At 52.9% G+C, this 22,439-nt stretch overlaps 2 protein-coding genes across 7 annotated transcripts; both read right to left on the bottom strand.

Moving 5' to 3' along the window:
• Window positions 1–4,872: 4,872 nt before the first annotated feature.
• EFNA4 (ephrin A4) lies at window positions 4,873–8,789 on the bottom strand. The gene is made up of 5 exons (XM_001373683.4): window positions 8,573–8,789; window positions 6,975–7,270; window positions 6,407–6,475; window positions 6,201–6,260; window positions 4,873–5,609 (listed from the first exon to the last, which is right to left on the bottom strand). Exons 1-5 carry the CDS (start codon window positions 8,683–8,685, stop codon window positions 5,494–5,496), a joined length of 654 nt encoding a protein of 217 aa, XP_001373720.2. The 5' UTR covers window positions 8,686–8,789; the 3' UTR covers window positions 4,873–5,493.
• Window positions 8,790–9,861: 1,072 nt separating this feature from the next.
• Window positions 9,862–22,088, bottom strand: ADAM15 (ADAM metallopeptidase domain 15). 6 transcript variants are annotated; one of them, XM_007482016.3, is made up of 24 exons: window positions 21,740–22,088; window positions 19,926–20,032; window positions 18,975–19,051; window positions 18,741–18,819; window positions 18,290–18,366; window positions 18,027–18,210; window positions 17,445–17,510; window positions 17,293–17,361; window positions 17,031–17,200; window positions 16,837–16,921; window positions 15,199–15,347; window positions 14,913–15,087; window positions 14,645–14,737; window positions 14,197–14,501; window positions 13,857–14,052; window positions 13,598–13,675; window positions 12,691–12,805; window positions 12,472–12,610; window positions 12,251–12,310; window positions 11,961–12,045; window positions 11,185–11,256; window positions 10,656–10,712; window positions 10,313–10,419; window positions 9,862–10,215 (listed from the first exon to the last, which is right to left on the bottom strand). In XM_007482016.3, exons 1-24 carry the CDS (start codon window positions 21,816–21,818, stop codon window positions 10,167–10,169), a joined length of 2,673 nt encoding a protein of 890 aa, XP_007482078.2. In that variant the 5' UTR covers window positions 21,819–22,088; the 3' UTR covers window positions 9,862–10,166. The 6 variants fall into 6 exon arrangements, with proteins under 6 accessions (XP_007482078.2, XP_007482077.2, XP_007482079.2 ...); XM_007482015.3 differs by having other exon boundaries at window positions 10,641–10,712; XM_007482017.3 differs by lacking the exon at window positions 10,656–10,712.
• Between the last annotated feature and the right edge of the window lie 351 nt (window positions 22,089–22,439).

The raw sequence follows: 22,439 nt of genomic DNA on the forward strand, positions 1-22,439 counted from the left end.
TTCCTTTCTTCTTTAGGTCCCAACCCAGGTCTGACAACAGGATTCCTCTCACCTCCAGGCCTCTGGGTCTTCCCTGACTTTCTCTCCCTTGTGTTAGGCAGGTTTAGACCAATCCATTCAGGATCTGTACAGCAAAGAATTGATTTGTAATAAAACTGACAGTCATGTATCAGAGTCAGCAGAAGAGATTCCAGAGACAGAGAGGCCAGGCAGTCTTGACATGGACACAGACATAAATGTAGATTCAGACTCTAACAGAGACAAAGTTGCACAAGGACAGATACACAACTACCTGGTGACACATAATCACAGTCACACTGAGAGACACTTAGACACACAAAACATACACAGCATGGCACATTCATATTATCTTGGCCTCAACCTCCTGTTCTCTACACTCACCTCACCCTAATACTGGAGACCTCTCTCTGGCTGTTTCAAGATCCCCTCAGTTCCTAGTCTGATTCTAGACACCCTTAGGCTCACTCCCACCCCAGTCTGGACCACAGATTCCTGTTCCACCTGAGGGCTGATGCTTTGAGAGTTAATGACAGCTCATTAGAGCTTAATTGAGCAGGAGGGGGAAAGGAAACTGCCTTGGCACAGTGGAGAAGGGTGTGGACTGACCCTTACCAGAGCAGGGCATCTAGGGTGATGATATGTATGGAATTGACTTTGGGGAATATTCTCTGGCCTTGCTTTCTCCAACTTAAGTTAAATAGACCCTTCTTTCTCCTTGACCATTTGTTTTGCCAATTAAAACTCTAGGCATCTCTGACTACCCCTCCCCAATCTGTAGCCAAAGAGAATGAAGGCCAGGATAGGCCCTTTCCCTTTTAACCCAGCCACTGAATGAACCCTCCTTTCTAAACTGTTCAGAAACTTGGTGTCTTTTCTTTAAAAAAAAAAGTTTTTAAAAATGACAAACTTAACGAACACCGTAATTGTAAAATACAAAAAAAAAAAGATTGTAAATGAAATTTGTAACTTCTATTTACATTTTAAAGGGTATATTAACTTTCCCACGGTAGTAACAAAACTGTCTTGCTTATCTCTGTCCTTTTGCTCTCATGTATTTTTAAAAATACTTTCCTGTATTTTAAAAATGTGTTACTGACCCACATTTCTTTTCTTGTCCTTTTTTTCATCATTATCACAATGCTCCTACTTTCCCCTGTAACAAGGAATGGGCAAGCAAACAAATCAACACACCAGTTAGGTTGGAAAATGTAAGCAGTACTTCATTCTGTACCTCCTGTCTGTCACCTAGAAGTGGCCAGTTACTTTTTCAAGCATACAAAGATCAACTTGGCCTAGTAGAGGTTGGATGGGGAAGAATGGAAGAGAGAGGGTGGGAGATAAATGACAAGAGAGGGGAGGAAATTAGGGGATACAACAAGCAAGGCATTCCCTGGAGAAGAAAGGCAGTAGATGAGTGGATACTAGGGATGGAGGCAGGGCCTGGGAGTTGTCTGGTGGACCAATTGAGAAAGAATGGCTGGGAGAGCTTCTGGGAAAGAAGAATATGACTTGGCATGATGGTGGAAAGGCCTGAGAAAGTAGAGTTGATTTCTCAATTAGAATATAATGATATAAAGTTAAAACATTTATGGGGATTGGAGAAAATACTGAGAAGAGAGGGGGAAGAGCTGAGAAACACTGGGGAATGAAGTAGAAGGACTGGGGGTAAGGAAGAAAGGATTGAGAAAATGGGATTGATTTGTTATTTTGACTATACCAATAACATACAAATCTGACATAGATTAAGTACTTAAATAAACACTTAGATCTAAGAACCAACTCTGTGAGATGGCTATGCCAGCTCCTCACTTTATCATCCGAGAACCATTCCAAGAAATTCCACTTCTTGGGTTAGCTGGCTCTGGCAGCTTCCTCTCCTCTGAAAGTGGATAGAGGAGAGGAAACTTGGAGAAGATGGGAATTCCTCTGGTAAAGGCCACAGTGCCCCTTGGGTTGACTGGGCCCCTGATGGGGATAAATGGGGAAGGGGGGGTGACCTCTATGTCTCCACCAATGGGAGTTTCCACTGATGACCTCATGCCCCAGGCCCCAGGATTCCACTGGCTATTTGGTGCAGGGGCAATGGGCTCCAACTTTGTCACCGCTGGGGATCTCCCCACCAGTTAAGTGGACTGGACTTTTTCCTCCTGGCACACAGTAGGCGCTCAATGAATATAGGTTGAAGGAATGAATCAAGGAAAGGAAGTGGCTGAACTTCGGAGTTCATCCTAAGAGAAAGGGGCAGATTTGCATGGACCCACGCAGTCCTACCGTGCAGTGCTGGAGACTTCATGGAGGGGACCTATTTTAGCTCTTTGGAGACCCAGGAAATGAGGAGGGGATGACCTTGATCTGAGAGCAAGGGAAAGAGAGTGACCAGAGGAAGGTATGGATGCTCTGGCACCATGCTGAGACTTCTAAAGCAGAATACACTGGGGGAACCAGGTGACTCCCCAAAACTTGCTGCCCATCCTTTCCAAACCGCATTTGAGGAACATGCCAGGAGGATTTCTCATGGGCAGGGCCCAGTGCTGAGGAGGCTGCCTAGCTCTCCTAACCAGCCCTGGCCCCTGCTTAAAGCTTGGCGCTTCAGTCTGAGGCTCTCTCTGCCACCTCTCTCCGGGGCACCCTAGGAGACTCTGTTCCCCTAGCAGCTGGGTGACCCAAGGGAAAAGGGAAATTGGGGGGCCCTCAATTTGTGGAGGGAAAGAAAAGCAGGGAGCTAGTGTGTACTGGTATTGGCAGTTCTTATGCCTTCCCCTTTCCCATGCACTCACCCTCAGAGGATCCCTCTCCCCACCCTCCCTCCCATTGCCACCCCCAGCTCAAATTCAGGCCCTGAACATTATCTGTGTGAAGGAGCCGACTCACCCATGGGGGTGGAGGGAAGGCAGGAGGGACGGGCAGGGTGTCTTTGGGCCAGCACCATTTTGCTAGGAGTTGTGCCTGCCTGAATTTGTAGATGTGTAGGTTCCTGTGTGTCAATGTGCGTCCGAAGAGCCCAAGTGTGTTTGTTTGATCGTGTCCCTGAGTCTCGTCCGCACATGTGTTCTTGTTCTCCCCACTCGAGCCCCGGACCTGGCGGGAACGAGCTATCGAGAGTACGAGCGTTCCTGCTTGGTATGGACAGCCTGCATCTCTGGATCAGGGCACCTCCACCTCTCGCCCCTCCCCCGCTGCGAGCCTGGCGGAGAATAGGACAATCTCTAAATCCACTCCTGGCCCGGAGTTTGCCAGGGACCAGGGAGCCAGTGATCCAGTCCCCCCATTCCATCCCTCCCCTCATAACCTCTGCCTGAGAGGCGTCGTGGGAGGGGGAACCTCAGAAAGGGAGGGAGGGAAGGGAAGGAGAGAGAGAGAGAGAGAGAGAGAGAGAGAGAGAGAGAGAGAGAGAGAGAGAGAGGGAAGCGTTGCCATGGCAATGCCTAGACATCCTCCCTAGCTCTTCTCTAACTGCAGGAGGAAAGAGACTCGAACCCGGCACTGGAGCTTCAAGCTCGTTCTGTTTTCTCCAGCCCACTCCAAAAAGCCCTTCTTGTTCAGCAAAAGAGCGAACGGGGTAAGGGATAGGATCGAGAGGGAAATAAATGGGGTACACATGCAAAGTCGCATTCACACTAATGCAAAGAAGCCACAACCATTTGCAGGCAGTGACACCTCAAGACACGCGCAGGCGCGGGCGCGCGCATGCACACACTCAGAACAAGGCCTAGGTGCGCTGGGGCAGGGAGGGCAGGGCCGGCTGGGTCTGTCTGTGTCTGTGTCTGCCCTGGTGGTGCCATTCTCCCAGCCTCGGGTCGGAGCAATCGAATTAACACAAAGCCACGATAGCGGCGTGAGTGCTGTGAGTGCCGAGTGGTCTTGTGGGGAGGAGGCGGGAGACAGCTGTTCCTTGGGCGCTCCCGCCCTGCCCCCACATTGATTTCTCGGGGGATAGACCCAGGTGTCTGACCGGGAGGGGAGGGGCGGCTGAAGTGTGTGTGGCTCGGAGCGAGGTGAATTTCTGACTGTGCCGGTCTACAGTGGGTGCCCCCACCCCACCCCCCATATCTTCGAGCCCCGCCCCATGTTCACACGCTTTCTCTAGCTGCAGCAGCCAGGCCCCAGCTAATCAGCACAACATCCACTTATCGATCTCGGGTTCCAAGCCAAGCAGCCTGGCACTATGCCAGGAAAGGCTGGGGAGGAGTGCCAAGGGCCTGGGAGACCCGTGCAGGTGGAGGGGAGAAGGGAGTGGGAGAGTGGTGGAGAATGGGCAGAATCTTCCTCTAGTCCGGAGGGCAATGACTGGGGGTGGGGGGAGGCCGGGAAGCTGTGGGGTCCTCCCACCAAGGTTTCATACCCGTGGTCCTATAAAAGCTGAGAACAAAGGGGACCGCGCTAGTGGAAGGCTTTGATTTGACCCTACCCTTCACAATTTCAGACCAGACCTACGCCCCAGATGCCCTCAGGGAAAGGAGGAGGGACACTATAGTTTTCCTAGGCCTAGACATTATGAATTGCAGCCTTCCTTTAGCCCCCTGATCCTTCCCCAAATGGGAGCTCAGGCCTCAGTGACTCCCTAATGCCTAGCCAATGTCCCAAACAGCTCCAGCATTACAGGAGCATCTGTGGCCTCTTCCACCCCCTTCACACTCACAGGAAGCTGGGGTCGGGGGAGGAGGTGGAGAGAGAGGTGCCAACCTCCACAGCTGCTATTGGCACCTATCCCATCCAGGCCCAGTGGGGTGCCCACCAAGGGCTGGCACAGACCACTTGAGCACAGCTGGCATGGGGTCAGCCTGTGCCAAGGTGGGAGTCCAAGACACTGGGGTTCTGGCAGTAGGGAAGAAGCCAGAGGGCAGAAGGGTGTGGTGTATAAGAAGGGGAGGGGGGAGGTGGTTTATTGAAGGTTGAGTCCAGATACTTATAAAAATACAAATAAATGAAAATCAATCTCATATCAAGTTCGTCTTCCCAGAAGACACAAGAGAGTTCTCAGGTGGAGAACAAGGTAGAGTCCTGGGGAGCACCTGGAGGATCAGTGAGATGGTTGACCAGGGCTAGGAGAGATCCCTTTACTTCAAGACTAGTAGAAATCTTGAAGCTGCAGGGAACCTAGGTGTCTTGTCCTCCTTCTCCAGGATTGGAGTTTGGTTTATTTTTCCAGAAAAAAATTCCAGTCTGAAGAGAGAAGGGCGCCATGGCCAATTGTTGAGAATAATAGCATTTCACTTCCATGTGAATCCAGGAATTGGTCCAGTCTCAGCAATTGTCCAGGTACCAGTCCATGTACTCAGAAATTGTGGGGATAGCACCAGCTAACTCCAATCCTATCCCCCAAATATCAAGAGGGATAACTCCATACCCAGAGCAGGGTATTATAGTCCTGGAGCCTTTCAACCCTGGAATAACTCATCCCCCAAACACTGACCCCCTCTGAGGCTAAATTTGGGGGTAATAGCCAAGAGTGGAGTAGGGTTAGGGCTAGTCTTAGAGTCCCCGAAGGAGTCGAAGAAGTGGCAACAGAAGCAAGAGGAGGCAGAGGGGGCTTGGGGACCGGCCTCCTTGCCACGCTGGTGTGCTTCCCCCACCTGGACCCAAGGACTCTGTAACACAAAGACAGAGGGAGAGAGTTTGGAGGGGTGATTCTGCTCAAACCCATCTTCTCTTCCTATTCCTCCCAGTTATAATTCTGCTCCTTGTTGAAGATTGTGACACTTCATGATTCTATCTGAGTTTTCTTATCTATAGAATGAGTGTGTCAAACTAACAATAACAGTAAATCATAAAATCATTTAGCACTTTAAGGTCTAAAGGTTTCTTTACAAGTATTGAAGATACTTGTAAATAGTGTTATTTCCATTTTACAAATGAGGAAAATGAGGTTCAACCAATAGAAAGATTGACTTCAGGTCACACACAGATCAAAATCACACAGATTTTGAACCGTGGTCTCTAGCCACCAAGTCTATTTTTACTCTGTAGACAATCCTTCATGGATTTCCCCTCTGTTTACACATTTTTATCTTGCTACCTCTTCAACCTCCTATCAGTTCATCAGATCCTTCAAAGACAATCATCACTATAAGTCTTCTTAACCAGTATAACCCAACCCTCTAGTTTAGCCAGAGGCTGGCACAAGTGCCCAAGACTGCACCAAATAGGGCCCAGAGGTCTTGTCATATCTTTGTACTTACCCCTGGAGACCCCATTCCCCTGTCGAAGCACAAAAGGAGGTACTGTGGTTGGCTTTTCAGCTGGGGAAAAAGAAGCCAGAGATGGGTTCCAGTTCCCCAGACAACTTCATTCCCAGGGATCATTCAACAGTCCCCTCACCCCCCCCCCCATAATACCCTGCTACCCATTGGAGGCATTTCCCACACTCACCCATCAACACACTTACTGGTTTCTTTGCAACACACTGACACTTGTAGCCTCAGACACTGGCCAGAGCTTTCTGGGGTTGGGACAGCTATTGGTAAATAAACAGGCAGGTGGGGAAAAAATTTGTTCATGCTTTTTGACTGCTTCAGACTCCCAAGCTCCTCTCCCTCTCTCTCCCTCTCTCCCTCCCTCCCTCTCTCTCTCTCTCTCTCTCTCTCTCTCTCTCTCTCTCTCTGGCTCTTCTATTTATCAGTCTCCTTCTCAAAATATGGAGCTCATTAATGTCTCTTTTCTTCTCACCACAAACTATCTAGAACCTTTCCCTTGACTTCTTTTATTTCACTTGTGGATCTCCCCTTCTTACTCATTTACCTATATTCCTTCACTACCCTTTCCTTAGGCTATTCATTTACTCCCAAACTCTTCTTCCCCATCCCCACTGCACTCAGTTTAGGCCTCTTTTCTCCTTCCTAGGCTCTTCTCCTAGGGCCTGGATGCTGTGAGGCATTGAGGTGGGAAGACTAGGTCTGGTTCCCTCAGTTCTAAGTCCCACAGTCTGCTCACCAAGGTCCCTCCATTTTACTTACAAATATAGTAGTAGGTTTCTCCTGGCAGGAATTCAAAACCCAATGAGAAAGGTGTGAAGCGCTGGATTTTCTCTGAGAATCGGACTGGGCCAAATGGAGCAAAAGGTCGAGCGCATTCCCAGCGCTTGAAAGCTCCTGCACCCTCAGCTTGACATGTCTCGTAGCCATCCATGTCCACCATGAAAAGAGCAAAAGTCTCAGGGCCTTCAGGTGGCCCTGGGCCCTCATAGTGTGGACAGAAGATGTCCAGATAATCGTTGAGGCCCAGCTCCACTGCTGCGTCTCCTCGCAGCAGCCTGTGGGCATGAATCAGGCATTAGGGCTTTAGGATGAATGACAGGGAACTCTCAGGGAAAGAAAGCTAAGAAATATGTAAGATTCAGGGGTTTCTCTAATGGCCAGACCTCCCTCTCCCAAAGGGCATAATCTCCCTTCTGAGCAGGATTACCTACTATATATGCCCAAACATGCACTCAAAGTCTAAAAGCCCCCAAATTAAGCATCAAGCTGCTTTCCTTTGCAGAGGCAGGGAAAAAACCAAAACAAACAAACAGAAAAGGAAAGAGAGATGTATAAAACCACACAGTGACTGAAGTAGGGAGAGACAGAGATGGGAGATGAAAACAGAGGCTGGCAAAGGCAGACCTTCGGACCTTGACCTGTAACAGAAACATAGGGAAACACTGTGCCACAGATTGGGTAGTGACCAACATGGGGGAGGGGGTCTCATTCAGTAGATACCACCCAGGATGTTTGTCCTTCCTGTCTGGCTGACTCCCCTCCCCTCCCCAGACCTCCCACTACCTTTCCCTCTGGCCCATTCAAGTTGTTTTAGGGTCCCCTGGCCCTTCAAAGGGTAGGAACCAATCCTCACAAGCTCCTACCTACTCCAAAGTGGAGGCTTAGGTAGGGCCAAGTTGACCTGTTGGAATTCCAAAGTGACAGATATAAGGATGGGGAAAAGCAAGACAGACTCCCAGAGAAACAAAGGAAGCAGAGTCTGAAAAAAGCTCTAGAGAGGTACGGATGGAGAGGTATAAGAAGAGAGACAGCCAGCCATACAACTACAGAAAATTAATAAACGGGAGCGATGGAAACAACTCAAGAGAGATGTAGTTCGACTAGGAGACAGAGGGAGAAACTTAAAAGGGTCGGAGGCAGATACATTCTTTCACACGAACACATACACAATATAGTCTGAGCACCCCAGTCCTCTTCCCTTTTTCTCTATACAGCGAAATCTCTGGGGCAAGGGAGAGGTTGGGGGGGTCGAATTAAGGGGCGAGCAAGGGGGGCGGGGCCTGAAATCTGGGAGATCGAGCCCCCCCTCAGCCCCCAGAACTTGTGCCTGGATCCCACCCCAGGGCTTTACCTCCTCCCGCCCCCCCTCACGTGGGGGCCAGGGTTACTGGGGCGGGGGTGCTGGCGGTGATGGGGGCGAGCCTCGCCCCTCCCCCCCACAACCAGCTCAAACAAAGGAGCCCTAGCGCGCGGCTGTCCGGCCCAGGCGGGGAATGGAGAGGAGGGAATGGAGGGTGCACGCCCTGTCCTGGAGGCGAGCTGGCCCGGCTTGGCTAAGCCCGGTTGGTTCCGGCTACCTGGGGTTACTGGAGTTCCAGTAGACGGCGTGGCGGAGGCTGGACCCCCCCCGGAGCGGGGACCCGAGGAGCGAGGCCCAGAGGACTGTCCGCAGCAGAGGCAGAAGCCGCATCGCCCCCGGGTCTGGTCTGGCCCGGCTCGGTTTGGCCGGGCTCCGGAGTCAGGGCGAGGAAGGTACAAAGTAGACCGGAGTTGGGGGGGGGGGGACATGGGGGGAGGGAGGGAATGACGGGAGGGGGGGCAGAATAGAATGAGAGGCCACGCCCCGGATAACTTTCCACCAATAAGGAGACAGCTCCACCTAATCCGACCAACTCCGGGTTAACCCTTCACTAGCCGCAGGTTCTCCAGGCACGCCCCCAACTAGGCTGAGTTATAAGGTTTCTTGGGGGAGTGTGTGTGTGTGTGTGTGTGTGTGTGTGTGTCTGTGTCTGTGTGTGTGTGTTGGGACGGCTAGAGAACTGCCTGGAGAGGCACTTAGGGAAGACTGCTTATAGGACGGAGAGAACCAGAATCAAAGCTTTCAGCTTCTTGGGGGAGGGGAGTCCCAACTCGAGGCCTTCGGTCATTACCCACACCCCTTCTTTGCTGGGCTCCAGGTGGAGTCTTTGAGCCCCGAGGTAGCATCTGATCTACACCCCCACCCCCTTACTCAAATCAGGAAGGTGTGTGTGTGTATGGGTGTCAGTGGCCCCCGTCCCCACTTTGGTGTAACGAGGAGGTGTCAGCGGCTCGGTACAAAGCACCTTTGTTCACGAGCCCTCGGGAAGGGGCGGGAGGACGGGGGGAGGCAGGTGCGCTGCCCCGGGACCGTGGGAGCCGCCTCGCCCCGCCCCGCCCCGCCTCCAGGCTTCTGAGAACTCTGGCCCAACTAGTCTCTCCCTTATTCGAAGACTTCTACTTGGGGGATGTCGACGGACAAAGAACAGTACGGGCACCTTGGGCCATTACCCGGGCAACTGGACAGCCTCGGGTGCGAGCTCCAGGGCAATATAGTTATATCGTGATATCATTCCCAGTGGCACAATTGGGAAGGACAGGGAAAGGGTTGAAGCATCAGGCCAAGCCCGTGTAGGCTGTGTTGAGGCAAATCGCCGACCCCGTCGTCCGAATTCCACCTCAGACAGGTGGAGGCAAGCGAAGAAAACCAGCTCCTTCTCTCCCCCCCCCTCGCCTTTTCCCGGAGACATTCTCCGGCCGGGGCAGCATCGTCCTCTGGTGGCCGGAGCGGGAACTTTCAAATTCCCCCGTCCTGGACTGCAACAGAGGCTCGAAGGGAGGAAGGCACTTCCAGGTCTCAGTTTATTGCAGCTGAGCCCTAGCAGCGCCGGACCCACTCCCACCCCCTCTATTCCTGGTCTTTCTCCCTGCCTTCCCCCCATCCCAGAGTCTACAGTGCAGGGTTCCATCTCGTGCTTAACCTTCAGGAACCCTAATAGTGCCATAAGAATGCTTCTCCTCGGCTCTGGGCTCGAGGCTTCTCAGTCTTAGCAGAACAGGCAGGTCTCCACTATCCACAGGCTCCTAAAGTTGGATCCGGCGAAATGGAGGCCCACAGTGACTTCTCAGTGGTCTCACCGTCCCAGGATGAAGTCAGACTCGGAGAGCTGCCCCAGAGGCCGTTGGGGGTGGAGGAGCAGGTCTTGGGATAAAGGAGGGGGAAGAAGAAAAGGGGAGAGTGTGGACACCTTTTTACATTATTTACATTTTCCTCATCCTCAACTCCTCCCCTCACTTACCTAGAAGGTGAGGGCATGCCCAGGGACACGGAACTATCTTCAGAGGGTCCCTGGGGGTAGGAGGGCAATGGCTTCCTTGGAGGTGGGGGTTTAACAGGTCCCTGAACCTGAGGGAGAAAGCAGAATGTGCCTGGAGAATGGCCCCAAGTGGTCACCCACCATCTCCAAACAAACCTACTGCTGCAATGGTTCCTCCTTGACTAGGGAAGGGCCTGGCCCTGTACCCCAGGGGCACCAGGGGGCACCTTGCCCCAGCAACCACTGCCACAGGCCATCAGTGCTGCAGCCCAGGAGGCGGGAGGGGCTATGCCCACCCCCACACCGTTACCTGTGGGCTCCTCACCACTGGGTCCGCCGGTAGCGGGCGGGTGGGGGGGTTGGGCCGGTCAGTCAGTGCAGCCTGGACAGAAAGAGTAGTGCCCGTGAGGAAGAAGTGCATGGAAAGTGGGCGTGCGCTGGTTGTGGGGGTATGGCGTTTAGAGGCTTCCCTCGAAAGGGGTCCATGCTAGCATGCAGCCTCAGGCTAGGATGGGCACATGCACAGGGCGAGGATCCATGCAGGGCATAGTTTGGCACTAGGGGGTTGGGGTAGTAGAGCAGTGGAGAATGAGAAAGGGGTGTCATTCAATCATTGGAGGGCAGGTAGGCGGCAGTGCCATAACACACCACCAGATGGCGGTAGAGACCAAATTAGGAGCCCCGGACTCTTCCCATTGCCTTAAGGGTTGCCCACCCAAAGGCCCTTCTGTCGGGGAGGGGAGAAGCCTTCCTCAGCTCTAGTTCCTCCTGTACCAGGGCAGAAGTTGAGGCTCTCTAAGCGCCACGCCCCTGTGCCCACCCTGGGCTGGACCTTGCCCCTGGCTCAGATTTACCTGTATTCTCTTGGGCACAGGGTCCGGCGGGAGCGGCCGGGAAGGGGGGTCAGGGTGACCAAGAGCGCCAGACTGCGGAAAGAGCAGGAGAAGCAGAGGGCACGGAGAGAGGGCAGAGGGGGTGGAAGAAGAGACACAGTGGGGGAGGCAGCATCAGCGTTACAGTCAGAGGTGCTGGGGCTGTGGTAAAAATAAGAGGGGTTAGTCCCCATGGTGCGGCAGCCAGGACCTTAGGACAGAGGGGAATCATGCAATTACTCAGCCGCATTCAAGAGTGGGGGTGCCAGGCTGTGGGCATGCAACCCCCCACACACGCTGAAGAATCTCGATTCGAGTGCATTCCGGGATCCAGGGACACTTATCGGGCTCTCTGATGTTGGTCCTGTGCACGTGGGGCCCCAAGCAGTGCCAATTTCTTTTACCCAATCCTGCAGTCGGAGGGCATCTGGGCCTCCAGATCCGGGGTGGCATCACTGAAGTGTCAATGAGTAGCAGGCACAACACCCTCATCTCAATTAACGAGTTGTGCCAATCAACACTTCCATTGGTCACCCATCTTAGGTTTCCCACCCCAGGTAGGATATGATTCCTCAACCTCCTTGGAGCTGGCCATTTGGCATCAGGGCAGTGTCGGCCACTCTCAGAACATCCAGAACCTGCTGAAATAGGCACTAAGAATCTCCTTGAGGGTCTCGGAGGGGAGGGTAACACAGCGGGGCATCTGGCTGAGTAGCTGAATCTCCCTGCCCTTCCCTTGACAGGGACGAGGAACTCACCTTGGTGCTGGGCATCAGATGGAGTTCTGTTGCCTGGGTCCTCTGAGGTGGTCCTGGGCGCTCGGGGGGGCCGTGTGGGGATGTCCTGTGGTAGGTGGAGAGGAAGGCAGTTCGGACTCTCTTATCTACCATTCAGGTAGCAGATACCTTGCTTGAGAAAGTTAACCCTTTGTGAAAGCCTTGGAAACCAAAGAGGGCTGCATGGAGAGCATCCTGTCACCAAGGAGCAGAGAAGGACCAGCCTGAGGCAGGGGCTACCTAGTCTAGATTGAGGAAAGGGCCCTGCTTACCTGTAACCATTGGCACAGACACCCCCATGGAGAAACCGCACTTGGGCTTCTGCTGTGTCCCTGTAAGGGGTGAGGGGAACAGAGAAAAGGGGGAGATACTTGAGGAGGATGGGAGAGGCACCGGGAGCTGGGTCAGGGTGGGGAAGGGAAGGGACGAAGACAGGAGGGCGTGAAGGCTCAGGGCCAGAGCCTTTAGAGGAGCCTACAGGTGTGGGACCAACCTATACTGGGAACTGGTCCCCTTGAACTGGCAAAGCCTTCTTCGTAGGTGGGTACGGTGCCAGTAGCAAGCGCCAAGAAGCATCAGTAGTGCCAGGAGGAGGAGACTGAGGAGCAGTGCTGCAGTCAGGCCACCACTGGCTATAAGAAATGAGGGCGTGATGAGTATCAGTCCCTTTGTTCCTTCCCACCCCTCGTGGGCCCCCACTTCCAGTGAGTACCTTTAGGCTTCTGGCCCAGAGCCCCACTGTCCACACTGCCCCCAAAGCCTTGGTTTGAGCAATCAGGTGGTGCCCAGCCCTGGTCACAGTGGCAATGCCCATTGCTGTTGCAGACCTGACACAGAAAAGGAAAAGAAAGAATGGAAACAAGCATGCTTGTTTGTTTTTAAACCCTTCCCTTCCGTCTTTGAATCAATCTGTGTATTGGTTCCAAGGCAGAAGAACAATTAGGGCTAAGCAGTTCAGGGTAAGTGACTTGCCCAGGGATACAGTTAGGAAATGTCTGAGGTTGGATTTGAACCCAGAACCTCCCATCTCTAGGCCCAGCTCTATCAACTGAGTCACCCAGATGCCCCCAAATGAGCATGTATTAAGCACCTAAAATGGAGCAGGTACTTTGCAAATATCCTCTCCTTTGATCCTCACACAACGATCTTGGGAAATAGGTGCTATTATTGTCCCCATTTTATAGTTGAGGACTGAGAAGTTAGGTGACCAAGCCAGGATCTCAGAGTTAATAAGTGTCTGAGGTAGGATCTGAATCGAGGTTTTCCTTCCTCCAGACCCATGGCTCTATCTGCTGTTTTACCTAGCTGCCTCTGAAGGTGTTTGGGGGAGAATGGGCACCCAGGAAATATTCTCCCCAGTGTTATGCCAGCTTCAGGAAATGTTAAAACAGGAGCAGCTTAGAATGAAAGTATGGCCTTAAAAAAGAGTCAAAACCAACCATAAGAACTTTTGTGGGGGTCAAGCAAAGAGAGATTTGTGGGGACAAGAGTACACAAAGCTGGAACCAAAGAGGAAGGGAATCCAGGTGTGCCACCCCCACAGTCCCCTTAAGGTTGCCCCGCAGTCTGCTCTGGGGGGTCAGAAGAAGTCTAGGATGCGCACGCTGCCCTCTGCTCACCCCATGCCCATGGCACTTATTGCGACACTCCTCTGCCCCAAGAAGGACCGATGGCTGGCACCGCTGGTCAATGCATACCTGCCAGGGATGGAGAAGGAGGAAGGCATAGACTGGTCAGGATTCTACACCCTCGCTTTAGGGCCCACAAGTTTTTCTGTCAGCTTCCTTTAACATTTCGCAGAATCTCAGCATTGAAAGAGATTTCAAACGTTATCTGGCCTAATGTATCTCTGGGCAGGAATCTGTCTGGCTCACTCACCTGGCCAGGGGCACAAGTAGTGCCCATCAGGGCCAGAAAGGGCTGCGCCACATCACTGCCCAAGTCTAGGTGTGTCCATCGGCAGGTCTGGCGTGTTCCGTTGACCTCAACCGTCTCTGTGAGTGTATCTTGAGCAGTGCCCAATAGGGGGTGGGCACCACCACCTTGGCACTGGAGTTGCCCACAGCTGGCATCTCTATGGGGGAGGGGCTAGAGAGTCAGGGGAAGGGAGGGAACTGGTAATCATAAGGTGAAAGGGGGAGAAGGGATCGTCGGAGGGCCAAAGGTCAAGAAGGAGAGATGAAGGAATAGAGCCCAGGGTTGGGGAATACTCACTCACCGAGGGGCACAAGGCACATAACTGCCATTATTCTGTTTCCCACAATTCCCAAAGCTATCTCCTCTAGTGTTGGCAGCTTGGAGACAGAAAGGGGTTGCAGGACGGGCACCAGGACCCCATAGTGCCTGGCACTGGGCAACATAAGAGGCACAGTGCCCAGCAGCACAGACAGCTTTGCCCCCTGCACAGGGCTCACCATCCCCCAGGCTGACGTCCGAGGGGCATTGGCCGCTGTCTCCTGAGCAGAACTCAGGCAGATCACAGTCTCCCCGTGCTGGGCGGCATAGCCATCCCACTGGGCGAAACTGTAGAGAGAGAGGGCACCGGTCAGAGGACAGACCCTTCCACCCTGAAGCCATTTCTCCATCGTCTGTCACTAGGAGCATCACTACCCCCCCGAGCCACACTCAGCTCATCCTGTCTGTGCCAGGCCCAACCCCACCCATACCTGGCAGGCTTGACAGCAGAGACCATCGGAAGCACAGTGAGCTCCAGGCATCAGCTGGCAGCTGGAGGCATTACAGCAGGGATCAGAGCATTCCTAGGCATGGAATCGAGAAGGGAGAGAGCCCAGATGAGGATGGAAGAGAGTCAACCTGAAGTTGTGGGGCGCACAGCTTAAGGTCCAGAATCAGAAGGCAGGGGCAGAGGACTGAAAACCAAGGAGTGACGATGGAGGAGCCCCAAGTAGGGAAGGGAGGGTGGGATCCCCTCACCTCCCAGAAGCCACAGTCACACTGCTCTCCAGGCTCCACAAATAAGTTCCCACAGCGAGGGGGACGAGGGGCCAGCTGTGGCGGCCGAGAAAAGAGGCAGCTGCCTGCTCCCCTCAGAAGGGCCTTTTCCAAAGCCTCTTTGCTGCAGGTACTGAAGCTCAGACCAGGCAGGAACCTAGGATGGAGAAAAAGGGGACCCTGGTGAAGGGGAGCCCTTTCCACTAGCCCCATCCCACACCCAGGGTCCTTCCTCCAGCCCAGGTTTGGAGAGAAGGGTGTCACTCACGCTGTGGCAGCCTCCATGATACAGCTCTTGGCAGGGGGCTGGCCTGGGCACGGGCAGTTGCCTCCTGGGGGATCATGTGCCAGGCCCAGGCTATGGCCCAGCTCATGGGCCATGGTGGATGCCACCCCCAGGATGCTCACTGAGTGGTCCTAGGAGAAGGAGTCAGGGTAGACAGGTGAACTTATAAGCTCAGGGTATAGAGGTCAGAGATCACTCTGAAATTTTGACTTATTGTTCACTTAGAAATTGGAGGAAGACGTCTTGGGAGAGAAATTAGACCCAGTCCCACCTTCTTTAAAAAAATTTAAACCCTTATTGTCTGTCTTAATAACAACTCTAAGCCGGAAGGGTGCAAGGGCTAGGCTGATGGAGTTAAATGACTCTCCCAGGGTCACACAGCTAGGAAGTATCTGAGGCTAGATTTGAATTCAGGCCTTCCCAACTCTAGGCCTGGCTCTCTCTCTCCACGGAGCCTTCCCACCTTCTTCTTGAAGCCTTCTCACGTTTTGTGTTCTCCCGACTGTGTGACCAGTTCATTTGGGGGTGGCTTTTAGAACATCAGAGCTGGAAGGGGCCTTAGCCCACAGAACATCAGGGTCGGTACATCACCAACAGCATGAGAGTTGGAAGGGGTTGCAGAGATCAGCGGATCCAACAAATCCCTCTCTCCCCACTTTACACATGAGGGCAGTGACTGGAGGGAAACGAAATCCCTTACCCAGTGTCACAAGACGAGGATGTAGCAATGGAGCCCAGGGAGAGGAAATCCCTTACCCAAGACCACAGGGCGCGTATGTGGTAAGGCCCTAGTTGGGCCCAGGCCTTGACTCGGTGCTGTGGTCGGCATCCTTCTGTTTTTTCTCTGGTTCTCCAAATGGACTGTAAACTCCATGAAGACAGGGCCCATATCTCATACCTCCCCCGCCTCCCCGAGAGCATCCATGCTGGGCCAGCGGGGGCCAGAGACCATCTAGTTCAAGGTTCTACAAGTTCCTGGGGCGTCTGGGTGGCCCCATGGATAGGCTTCTGGGCTGGGAGTCAGGAAGAGCTCAGTGCAGATGGGACCTCAGACAACTTACTAGCTGTGCAACCCTGGGCAAGTCATGTACCCTCTGTAAAACTGGGGGGAGAAGGGGAACAATAGCACTTACTGCCCACAGTTGTGAGGATCAAAGGAGACAATAATTGAAAGTGTTCCGCACAGTGCCTGGCACAAAGGGAGAGCTATGTAATTGTTAGCTATTATTATTATTATTCATTTTTATCCTTATACCCCACGGCTTGCCGCATGTTTTTGTAAGGCCAAAAAACATCAGGGGTGTTTTTTACATTTTTAAACGCAATGAAATGTTCTTTAAAAATACACACCCCACTTTACAAAAACAGAGGGACTATCATTCGCCCACCTCTTTGGTCCAACCTGCTCATTTTATAGGTAAGGCAACTAAGGGGCCAAGGAAGTGCCGTCACACCTCGGGCGAGTCCGAGAGGGGACATTTGCACCTGGGTCCTGGCTGCAGATTCAGTTCTCTGCACAGTCCCACACGTGCACTAAAAGTGAACAGCTCAGTCAGACCGAATTGAATTGCTCCTGAGGAGGGAGGGAGAAGGGTCCGAGAGAGGTCCAGGAAAACTCACCACATTCACACCCCCCGAGAGGCTTGGGGAGCAGATGGAGCCCTGTACCGCCATGCCCACCGAAGAGTTCAGAAACAGGTTGGTCCTAAGGGGAGGGAGGGGTCAAAGGCTGGAACCCTCCAAGGGCATCAAGCAGTCCCATCCTGACAGGAGGGCTGTTGTCAGAACAATGGAGGAAGGAGGAGGGCCCTTACGTGACCAGCTGGGCACTGTCGTGGGGCAGTTGAGGGAGCAGCTCTGCCTGACGCCAGCGGAGGAAGCGGTCCAGGGTGATGCCTGCATCTCTGTCCATGGCGATCATGTCCTTCTGGCTCCAGACCTCCACACCCACCAGTGCCACCCGTACATTCAGGGGCCTGAAGAACTAATCGGGAAGCACGGTCAGGCCCTCTATACTGCCTTGTGCCTAGGCCAGAGGTACCAGGCTCGCCCTGTCCGCCCTCTTTGGAAACTCACCGCATCCACCTGGTTGGCCACTTCTAGCATGCGGGTCTGCAGCTGATGGAGGTCTGGATATCTCTGGGCCTGTTCAAGAAGGAAGGGAAAGGTACTTCTGTGAAAGGCACCACGAGATAGGCACAGTAGGGCTCAGGTACCAAAGTCCTTACCTCCTGGTGGTCAGCCACAATCACCAGCTCCACAAACTTGGTCTCTGACACCACATCCCGTTTACTCTGGTTGGAAGGGAGAGAGGGGAGAGAGAAAGAAGGGTCAACGGTAGTCAGTAATCTAGTTCAATTCAGTGAGCAGTTATTTATTTTTTTTGAGAGTTTTCTTTAATTAGATGATTTAGAATATTTTCCCATGGTTACAAGACTCATGTTCTGGGGGCGCACACTGGGTTTAACATGTGTCATTGATCAAGACCTATTTCCATATTATTCATATTTGCTCAGTGAGCACTTATTAAATGCCCAATGTATGTGGAGGACCATATTATGTGTAGGCAAAACGTCCAACTTCTACTTGTCTTTTTTTTAAAACCCCTTACCTTCTGATTTATAATCAATACTTTGTATTGGTTCCAAAGCAGAAGAACTAAGGACTAGGCAATGGCGGTTAAGTGACTTGCTCAGGGTCACACAGCTAGGAAGTATCTGATGTCAAATTTGAACCCAGGACCTCCCTCCTCTAGGCTTGACTCTAAAGTCACTGAGTCACCTTGTTACCCACTTCCACTTAAGTCTTACCCGATATAGATGATGCAGGTCCAGCTTGAGCTCGGACTGTGCCTGGGTGAGCACATGAGGGCCTGGCTTCAGGGCACAGGTGCCTCCTTTTGGGTGAACATCTTCTATCTTGGAGATATGGGTACCTCCCCATGGTCCTGGATCTAAGGTATAGACTTTCTCTGGGGATAGAACAACCAGCCCTCTGGGGAGAGAAGGAATTCAGGATGATCTTTCAGCTCCTCAAGCTCACTTGTTTTCTCTCCCCACATCTGCCATTCTACCTGAGTCCAGAGCAAATGCAAACAGAGGCCCAGGAGTCTGGGTGGTCCTGTACTGTCCCTTGGTAGCAGCAATTCTCCTGTGGCAGAGAGTCAAACCTAATGAGGATCTGAGAGAAAGTCACTGAGAGTACTCACAAAAATCGACCCTGCCAGGCCAGCTAGGTGGCATAGTGGAGAGAGTGCCACATCTGAAGTTGGGAAGAGCTGGATTCAAATCTAACATCAAACACTTCCTCGCTATGTGACCCTAGGCAAGTCATAACTCCAAATGCCTAGCCCTTGCTGCTCTTCTGCCTTAGAAATGCTATTAAGAAGGTGTGGGTTTAAAAAATACCCACCTTGCTGACCCAGAAAAGGCACCCTCTTTCCACTTCCTCCAGGGAAATTTATCCTTAGGGAACCACTTACTCCCTGAATAGTCAATAACCCTGGCACATTAGGGCTAACTCACCAGAGTATCTCCCTCATTTACCACCAGGGAGCCATCAGACTGGTACCACACAAGGGTTGGGGTGTCTGGGACCAGCTCCCTAGAGGCCGCAATAAGGAAAAGATGGCATAGTCAATATCACCTTCTGCTGAGGAGAGAGTGGCCCAGCAGCTAATGGCAGTGACGGGAGCTGTCACCCTTTGGAGTGCTATACACTGGCCATTGCCTGTCCAGGATCCTCTCTGGGGCACTCACCCATTCTGTTGCAGCTCCAAGATGTGGCTCTTACCATCCAGCTCTAGTTTGATCAGTAATTTCTCCGGGACACTGTCCTGTAGAGGAAGAAACTATCACCCACTTAGCATTCCCTGCTATCTCACCAACTCCCCAAAAGCCAGAAGGACTCAGGCTCTCTAGGGAGTTCTGAAGGTGAGATCATAAGGATTGGGGCAGGGAAGTCCCAAAGGAGAGATCAGGAAGCCCCACCTGGCTGGGATCATTGTTTAGGGGGGGCATATAGGGGTCAAAGGAGGTGTCTAAGCCGCCCCCTTCTTGGCTTCCTGCCCAAAGAGGAAATGGTAAGGAGGACCCATTCCCGGCCCCAGCCCTTCCTCTGACTCAGCTTTGGGGTGGGGGATGCAGTGAGAAGCCCCTCCTCTCTAAGTTTCCCCTGGGGTCCTGGACAGTACCATATAGGAAGGGGGCTGAAGGGTGGGGGTACTGAATAGATGAGAGCATAAGTTTTGAGTTAGAACACTTTCTTGTGGAGATGGAGTTTAAGGGTGAGGGGTAGAAGCAGGAAAACAGATGTGTTTCATGGGTAGAGGGTAGAGGTATCCTTAAATGAAATTGGTCATTAGAAAAAAGCTGAGGGGCTCAGGCAAGAAATTTCAAAAGGGAGTAGGCAGAAATAATAAAATAATAAATTTCAGCTTTGCAGTTTTTCCTTTTAACAACTGTGAGGTAGGTGATGTAATTTTATTATCTTCATTTTCCAGAAGGGTAAACTGAGCCTCAGAGAAGTTAGGTGACTCACCTAAGGTCACAGCTATTAAGTGTCAAATCAGAGATTCAAATGCAAGAGCTTCCTGATTCCAAATCTAATAGGAAAAATTCATTTGCACAGAGAAGGAATCCAAGCTTGTATGACCCAGTCTACATTCTAAGAAGGGCAGAGAGAAAAAGATGAGAACAGGGACATTTTACCTGGAGTGCTTCTGAGAGGTTGAGGGTGAGGTTGCCCTGAAGAATCTGGGGCTCTGGGTACCTTCTAGGCAGTTCCTCTGGCAGTGGGAGTTGCTCTCCCATTTGACCTGCAGCACCAAATAGCATCCTCAAAATGTGAAGCAAAGAAACCCTAGGCCCTAAGGTTTGGAGGATTACAGGGGTTCTTGTTAATACCTCCTATTCCTAGGCTCTTAATTTTTTTCTTTTTTAGAAACCCTTGCCACATTGGTTCCAAGGGTCAAGTGACTTGCTCAGGGTCACACTGCTGGGAAGTGTTTGAGGTCACATTTGAACCCAAGACCTCCCATCTCTAGGCCTGGTTCTTAATTACCTGAGCTACCCAGCTGACCCTGGGCTCTTAATTTTTAAATCCTTATTTTCTGCCTTAGTTTCAATTCTAAGGCAGAAGAGGGGTAAAGGCTAGGCAGTTTGGTTAAGTGACTTGAGTTAAGTCACTAACTAGGGTTGTTAGAAGTGTCTGAGGCCAAATTTGAATTCAGGTCCTTCTGAATCCAGGCCTGGGGCTCTGCCGGCTGAACCACCTAGCTGCTCCTTATTTCTGGGCCCTTAACATGACTCTCTGAGGACCTTTTTTGTTTTGGGAAAAGGGACTCCCAATGCATGCTGAAACATATAAAAATAAAGACTGAGGTGGCCCTCAAAATCTCTTTGCCACTACCATTACCTCCTCAGAGTCCCTCTCATATTCTTTGCCTGTTTTCTCTCCCCAGTACAGCCCCCCCATTCCCCTCTTAATTTTCATAGTCCCATCCCCCTTCCCTAGAAGGAACACTCATTGAGTCAGGCAGGCACCTCCCCCTTCTCCCAGGCAATGGTCGCAGCCACCAGGGTGGCCCAGTGCCCACCTCCCCTCCCTTTCTCTTCCCCCTGTGGCATCTTGGAAGGAAACACCCTTCTCTGGGCGGCTGAGCAAACACTCCCACCTCCTCCCCAAACACCCCCTTCATGCCCACAGCAGGCACACCCGATGCAGCTACAGTCTTAGTTTCCTCTCCACACTCCCCTCCATACACAATGGACCTCTCTCCTCCGGACACTCCACCCCCTCAGTAGTCTCCCCCCACCCACCCCCAGTCTAAGACATGGAATAGGAAGTGAAAGTTCTAAGAGGCATCAGGTCCTTCCTTCATGCTCCTCTTCTTGCTCCCCCTCCTGGTTCCCTAAACTTTGGTGGCACACTTTATTCTGACACTTGGAGACCCACCCACTCCCCTTGGCTCTACAGTTTGGGAAAGGGAGTTCTCCACTCCAGGCCGTTTGCTAGTGCTTTTGGCCATATAGATGCCTACTGACCCCGGTCCAGGCCAGTATGGCCAACTTGTCCTTATTCGCGGAAGTGGGGGTAGGGGGATGACGGTTTGTCTAGTCTTAGAGAGGGGAGGTAGATGATGACTTTCATCCCTGCGATCGCTGATTAGAAAGAATGGGGAAGTCCCGAATGTGTGCCTGGTACCAGGGGCCATCTCTTGATGGCCCAATCAAGGGTGGGGGGCGGAGAAGGAATTTGGGGACACAGGCATCTGAATTGGCCCCCGGAAACTGGTGTCACCCCTAGAGTTCCGTCTCCCCACCGCTGAGCTCCGGTCTGTGCGTCAATATCCCGCCCCCGCCTAGTCCCTGGCCTCCAGGACAGGGGATGCAGGATGGGATAGATTCCTGCTAGGAGTCCTTCTATGGCCTTTTTGACTCCCCTAGTCCTCCTTTCGCACCCTGCACCCTCGGACTCCGTCGCCCCAAGTTTCCTTTCCGAGGGCTCCCCAGGCCGGGCTCACCTGTGTCCAAAAGGGTCCTCGAGGGCATAGGACTCCCGGCACCCAGGAGCCCCAGTGCCCAGAGCAGCGCCAGCCGCATGGCAGTGGTGCCCGGGGCCGAACGAGGGCAGCAGGTGCTGGGGCACTGAGGCTGCGGCAGCAGCAGTGGCAGGGAAGGCGCCGGCTTTGCTAAGATCACTTGGTGGAGGCCGCCCGGCGCCTCTCCCAGGCCCGGCCCCGCCCCCGTAGTAGCCCCGCCCTCGTAATAACCCCGCCCTTTAGGCCGCGCTCCCCGTTCTGACCCCAGGCTAAGCCCCACCTATGGATCCCAGCTCCTCCCCCTTGGGCCGGCGCCCAGCGCCTGAACCCAGCCGAGGCCCCGCCCCGCTCCAGCTGGACTTACAGCTCTGACCTTAGCCGAAGCTCCGCCCCAGGACGTAGTCCCCACCCCTAGCCTAGGCCCCACCCCACATTCCGGATCCCGCCCCGTGGGCCTGGTTTCAGGCCAGCGGCTTCTCAGCTAACCCCCGCAATGGGCGATCCCTGGGGGCGTGACCCAGAGTTGCTTCCCGGTCTAACCGGCTCGGGCAACCGCTCTTTTCCCGGCCCAGGTGTCGCTAATCCGTGCCACTGGGCTTCCCAGCGTCCCCCTGTGTCCCTACTCTGGCTTTACAGCCCTGCCCAGCCCACTCCAGCACAGGCGGGGTCAGACAGAGCAGCC

Source organism: Monodelphis domestica, chromosome 2 (genome assembly GCF_027887165.1).
Source record: "Monodelphis domestica isolate mMonDom1 chromosome 2, mMonDom1.pri, whole genome shotgun sequence".
Lineage (NCBI taxonomy): Eukaryota > Metazoa > Chordata > Mammalia > Didelphimorphia > Didelphidae > Monodelphis > Monodelphis domestica.

Excerpts from the sequence above, each read along its gene's own strand:
- ADAM15 (XM_007482015.3), bottom strand. The coding sequence starts at position 21,818 with ATGCGGCTGGCGCTGCTCTGGGCACTGGGGCTCCTGGGTGCCGGGAGT. Across the intron at positions 12,046-12,250 it reads GTCTGTGCCAATGGTTACAG|GACATCCCCACACGGCCCCC; the intron begins GTAAGCAGGGCC and ends CACCTACCACAG. Across the intron at positions 11,257-11,960 it reads ATCTGATGCCCAGCACCAAG|TCTGGCGCTCTTGGTCACCC; the intron begins GTGAGTTCCTCG and ends CTCTTTCCGCAG.
- EFNA4 (XM_001373683.4), bottom strand. The coding sequence starts at position 8,685 with ATGCGGCTTCTGCCTCTGCTGCGGACAGTCCTCTGGGCCTCGCTCCTC. Across the intron at positions 7,271-8,572 it reads TGGAACTCCAGTAACCCCAG|GCTGCTGCGAGGAGACGCAG; the intron begins GTAGCCGGAACC and ends TCATGCCCACAG. Across the intron at positions 6,261-6,406 it reads AGTGTGTTGCAAAGAAACCA|CTGAAAAGCCAACCACAGTA; the intron begins GTAAGTGTGTTG and ends CTTTTTCCCCAG.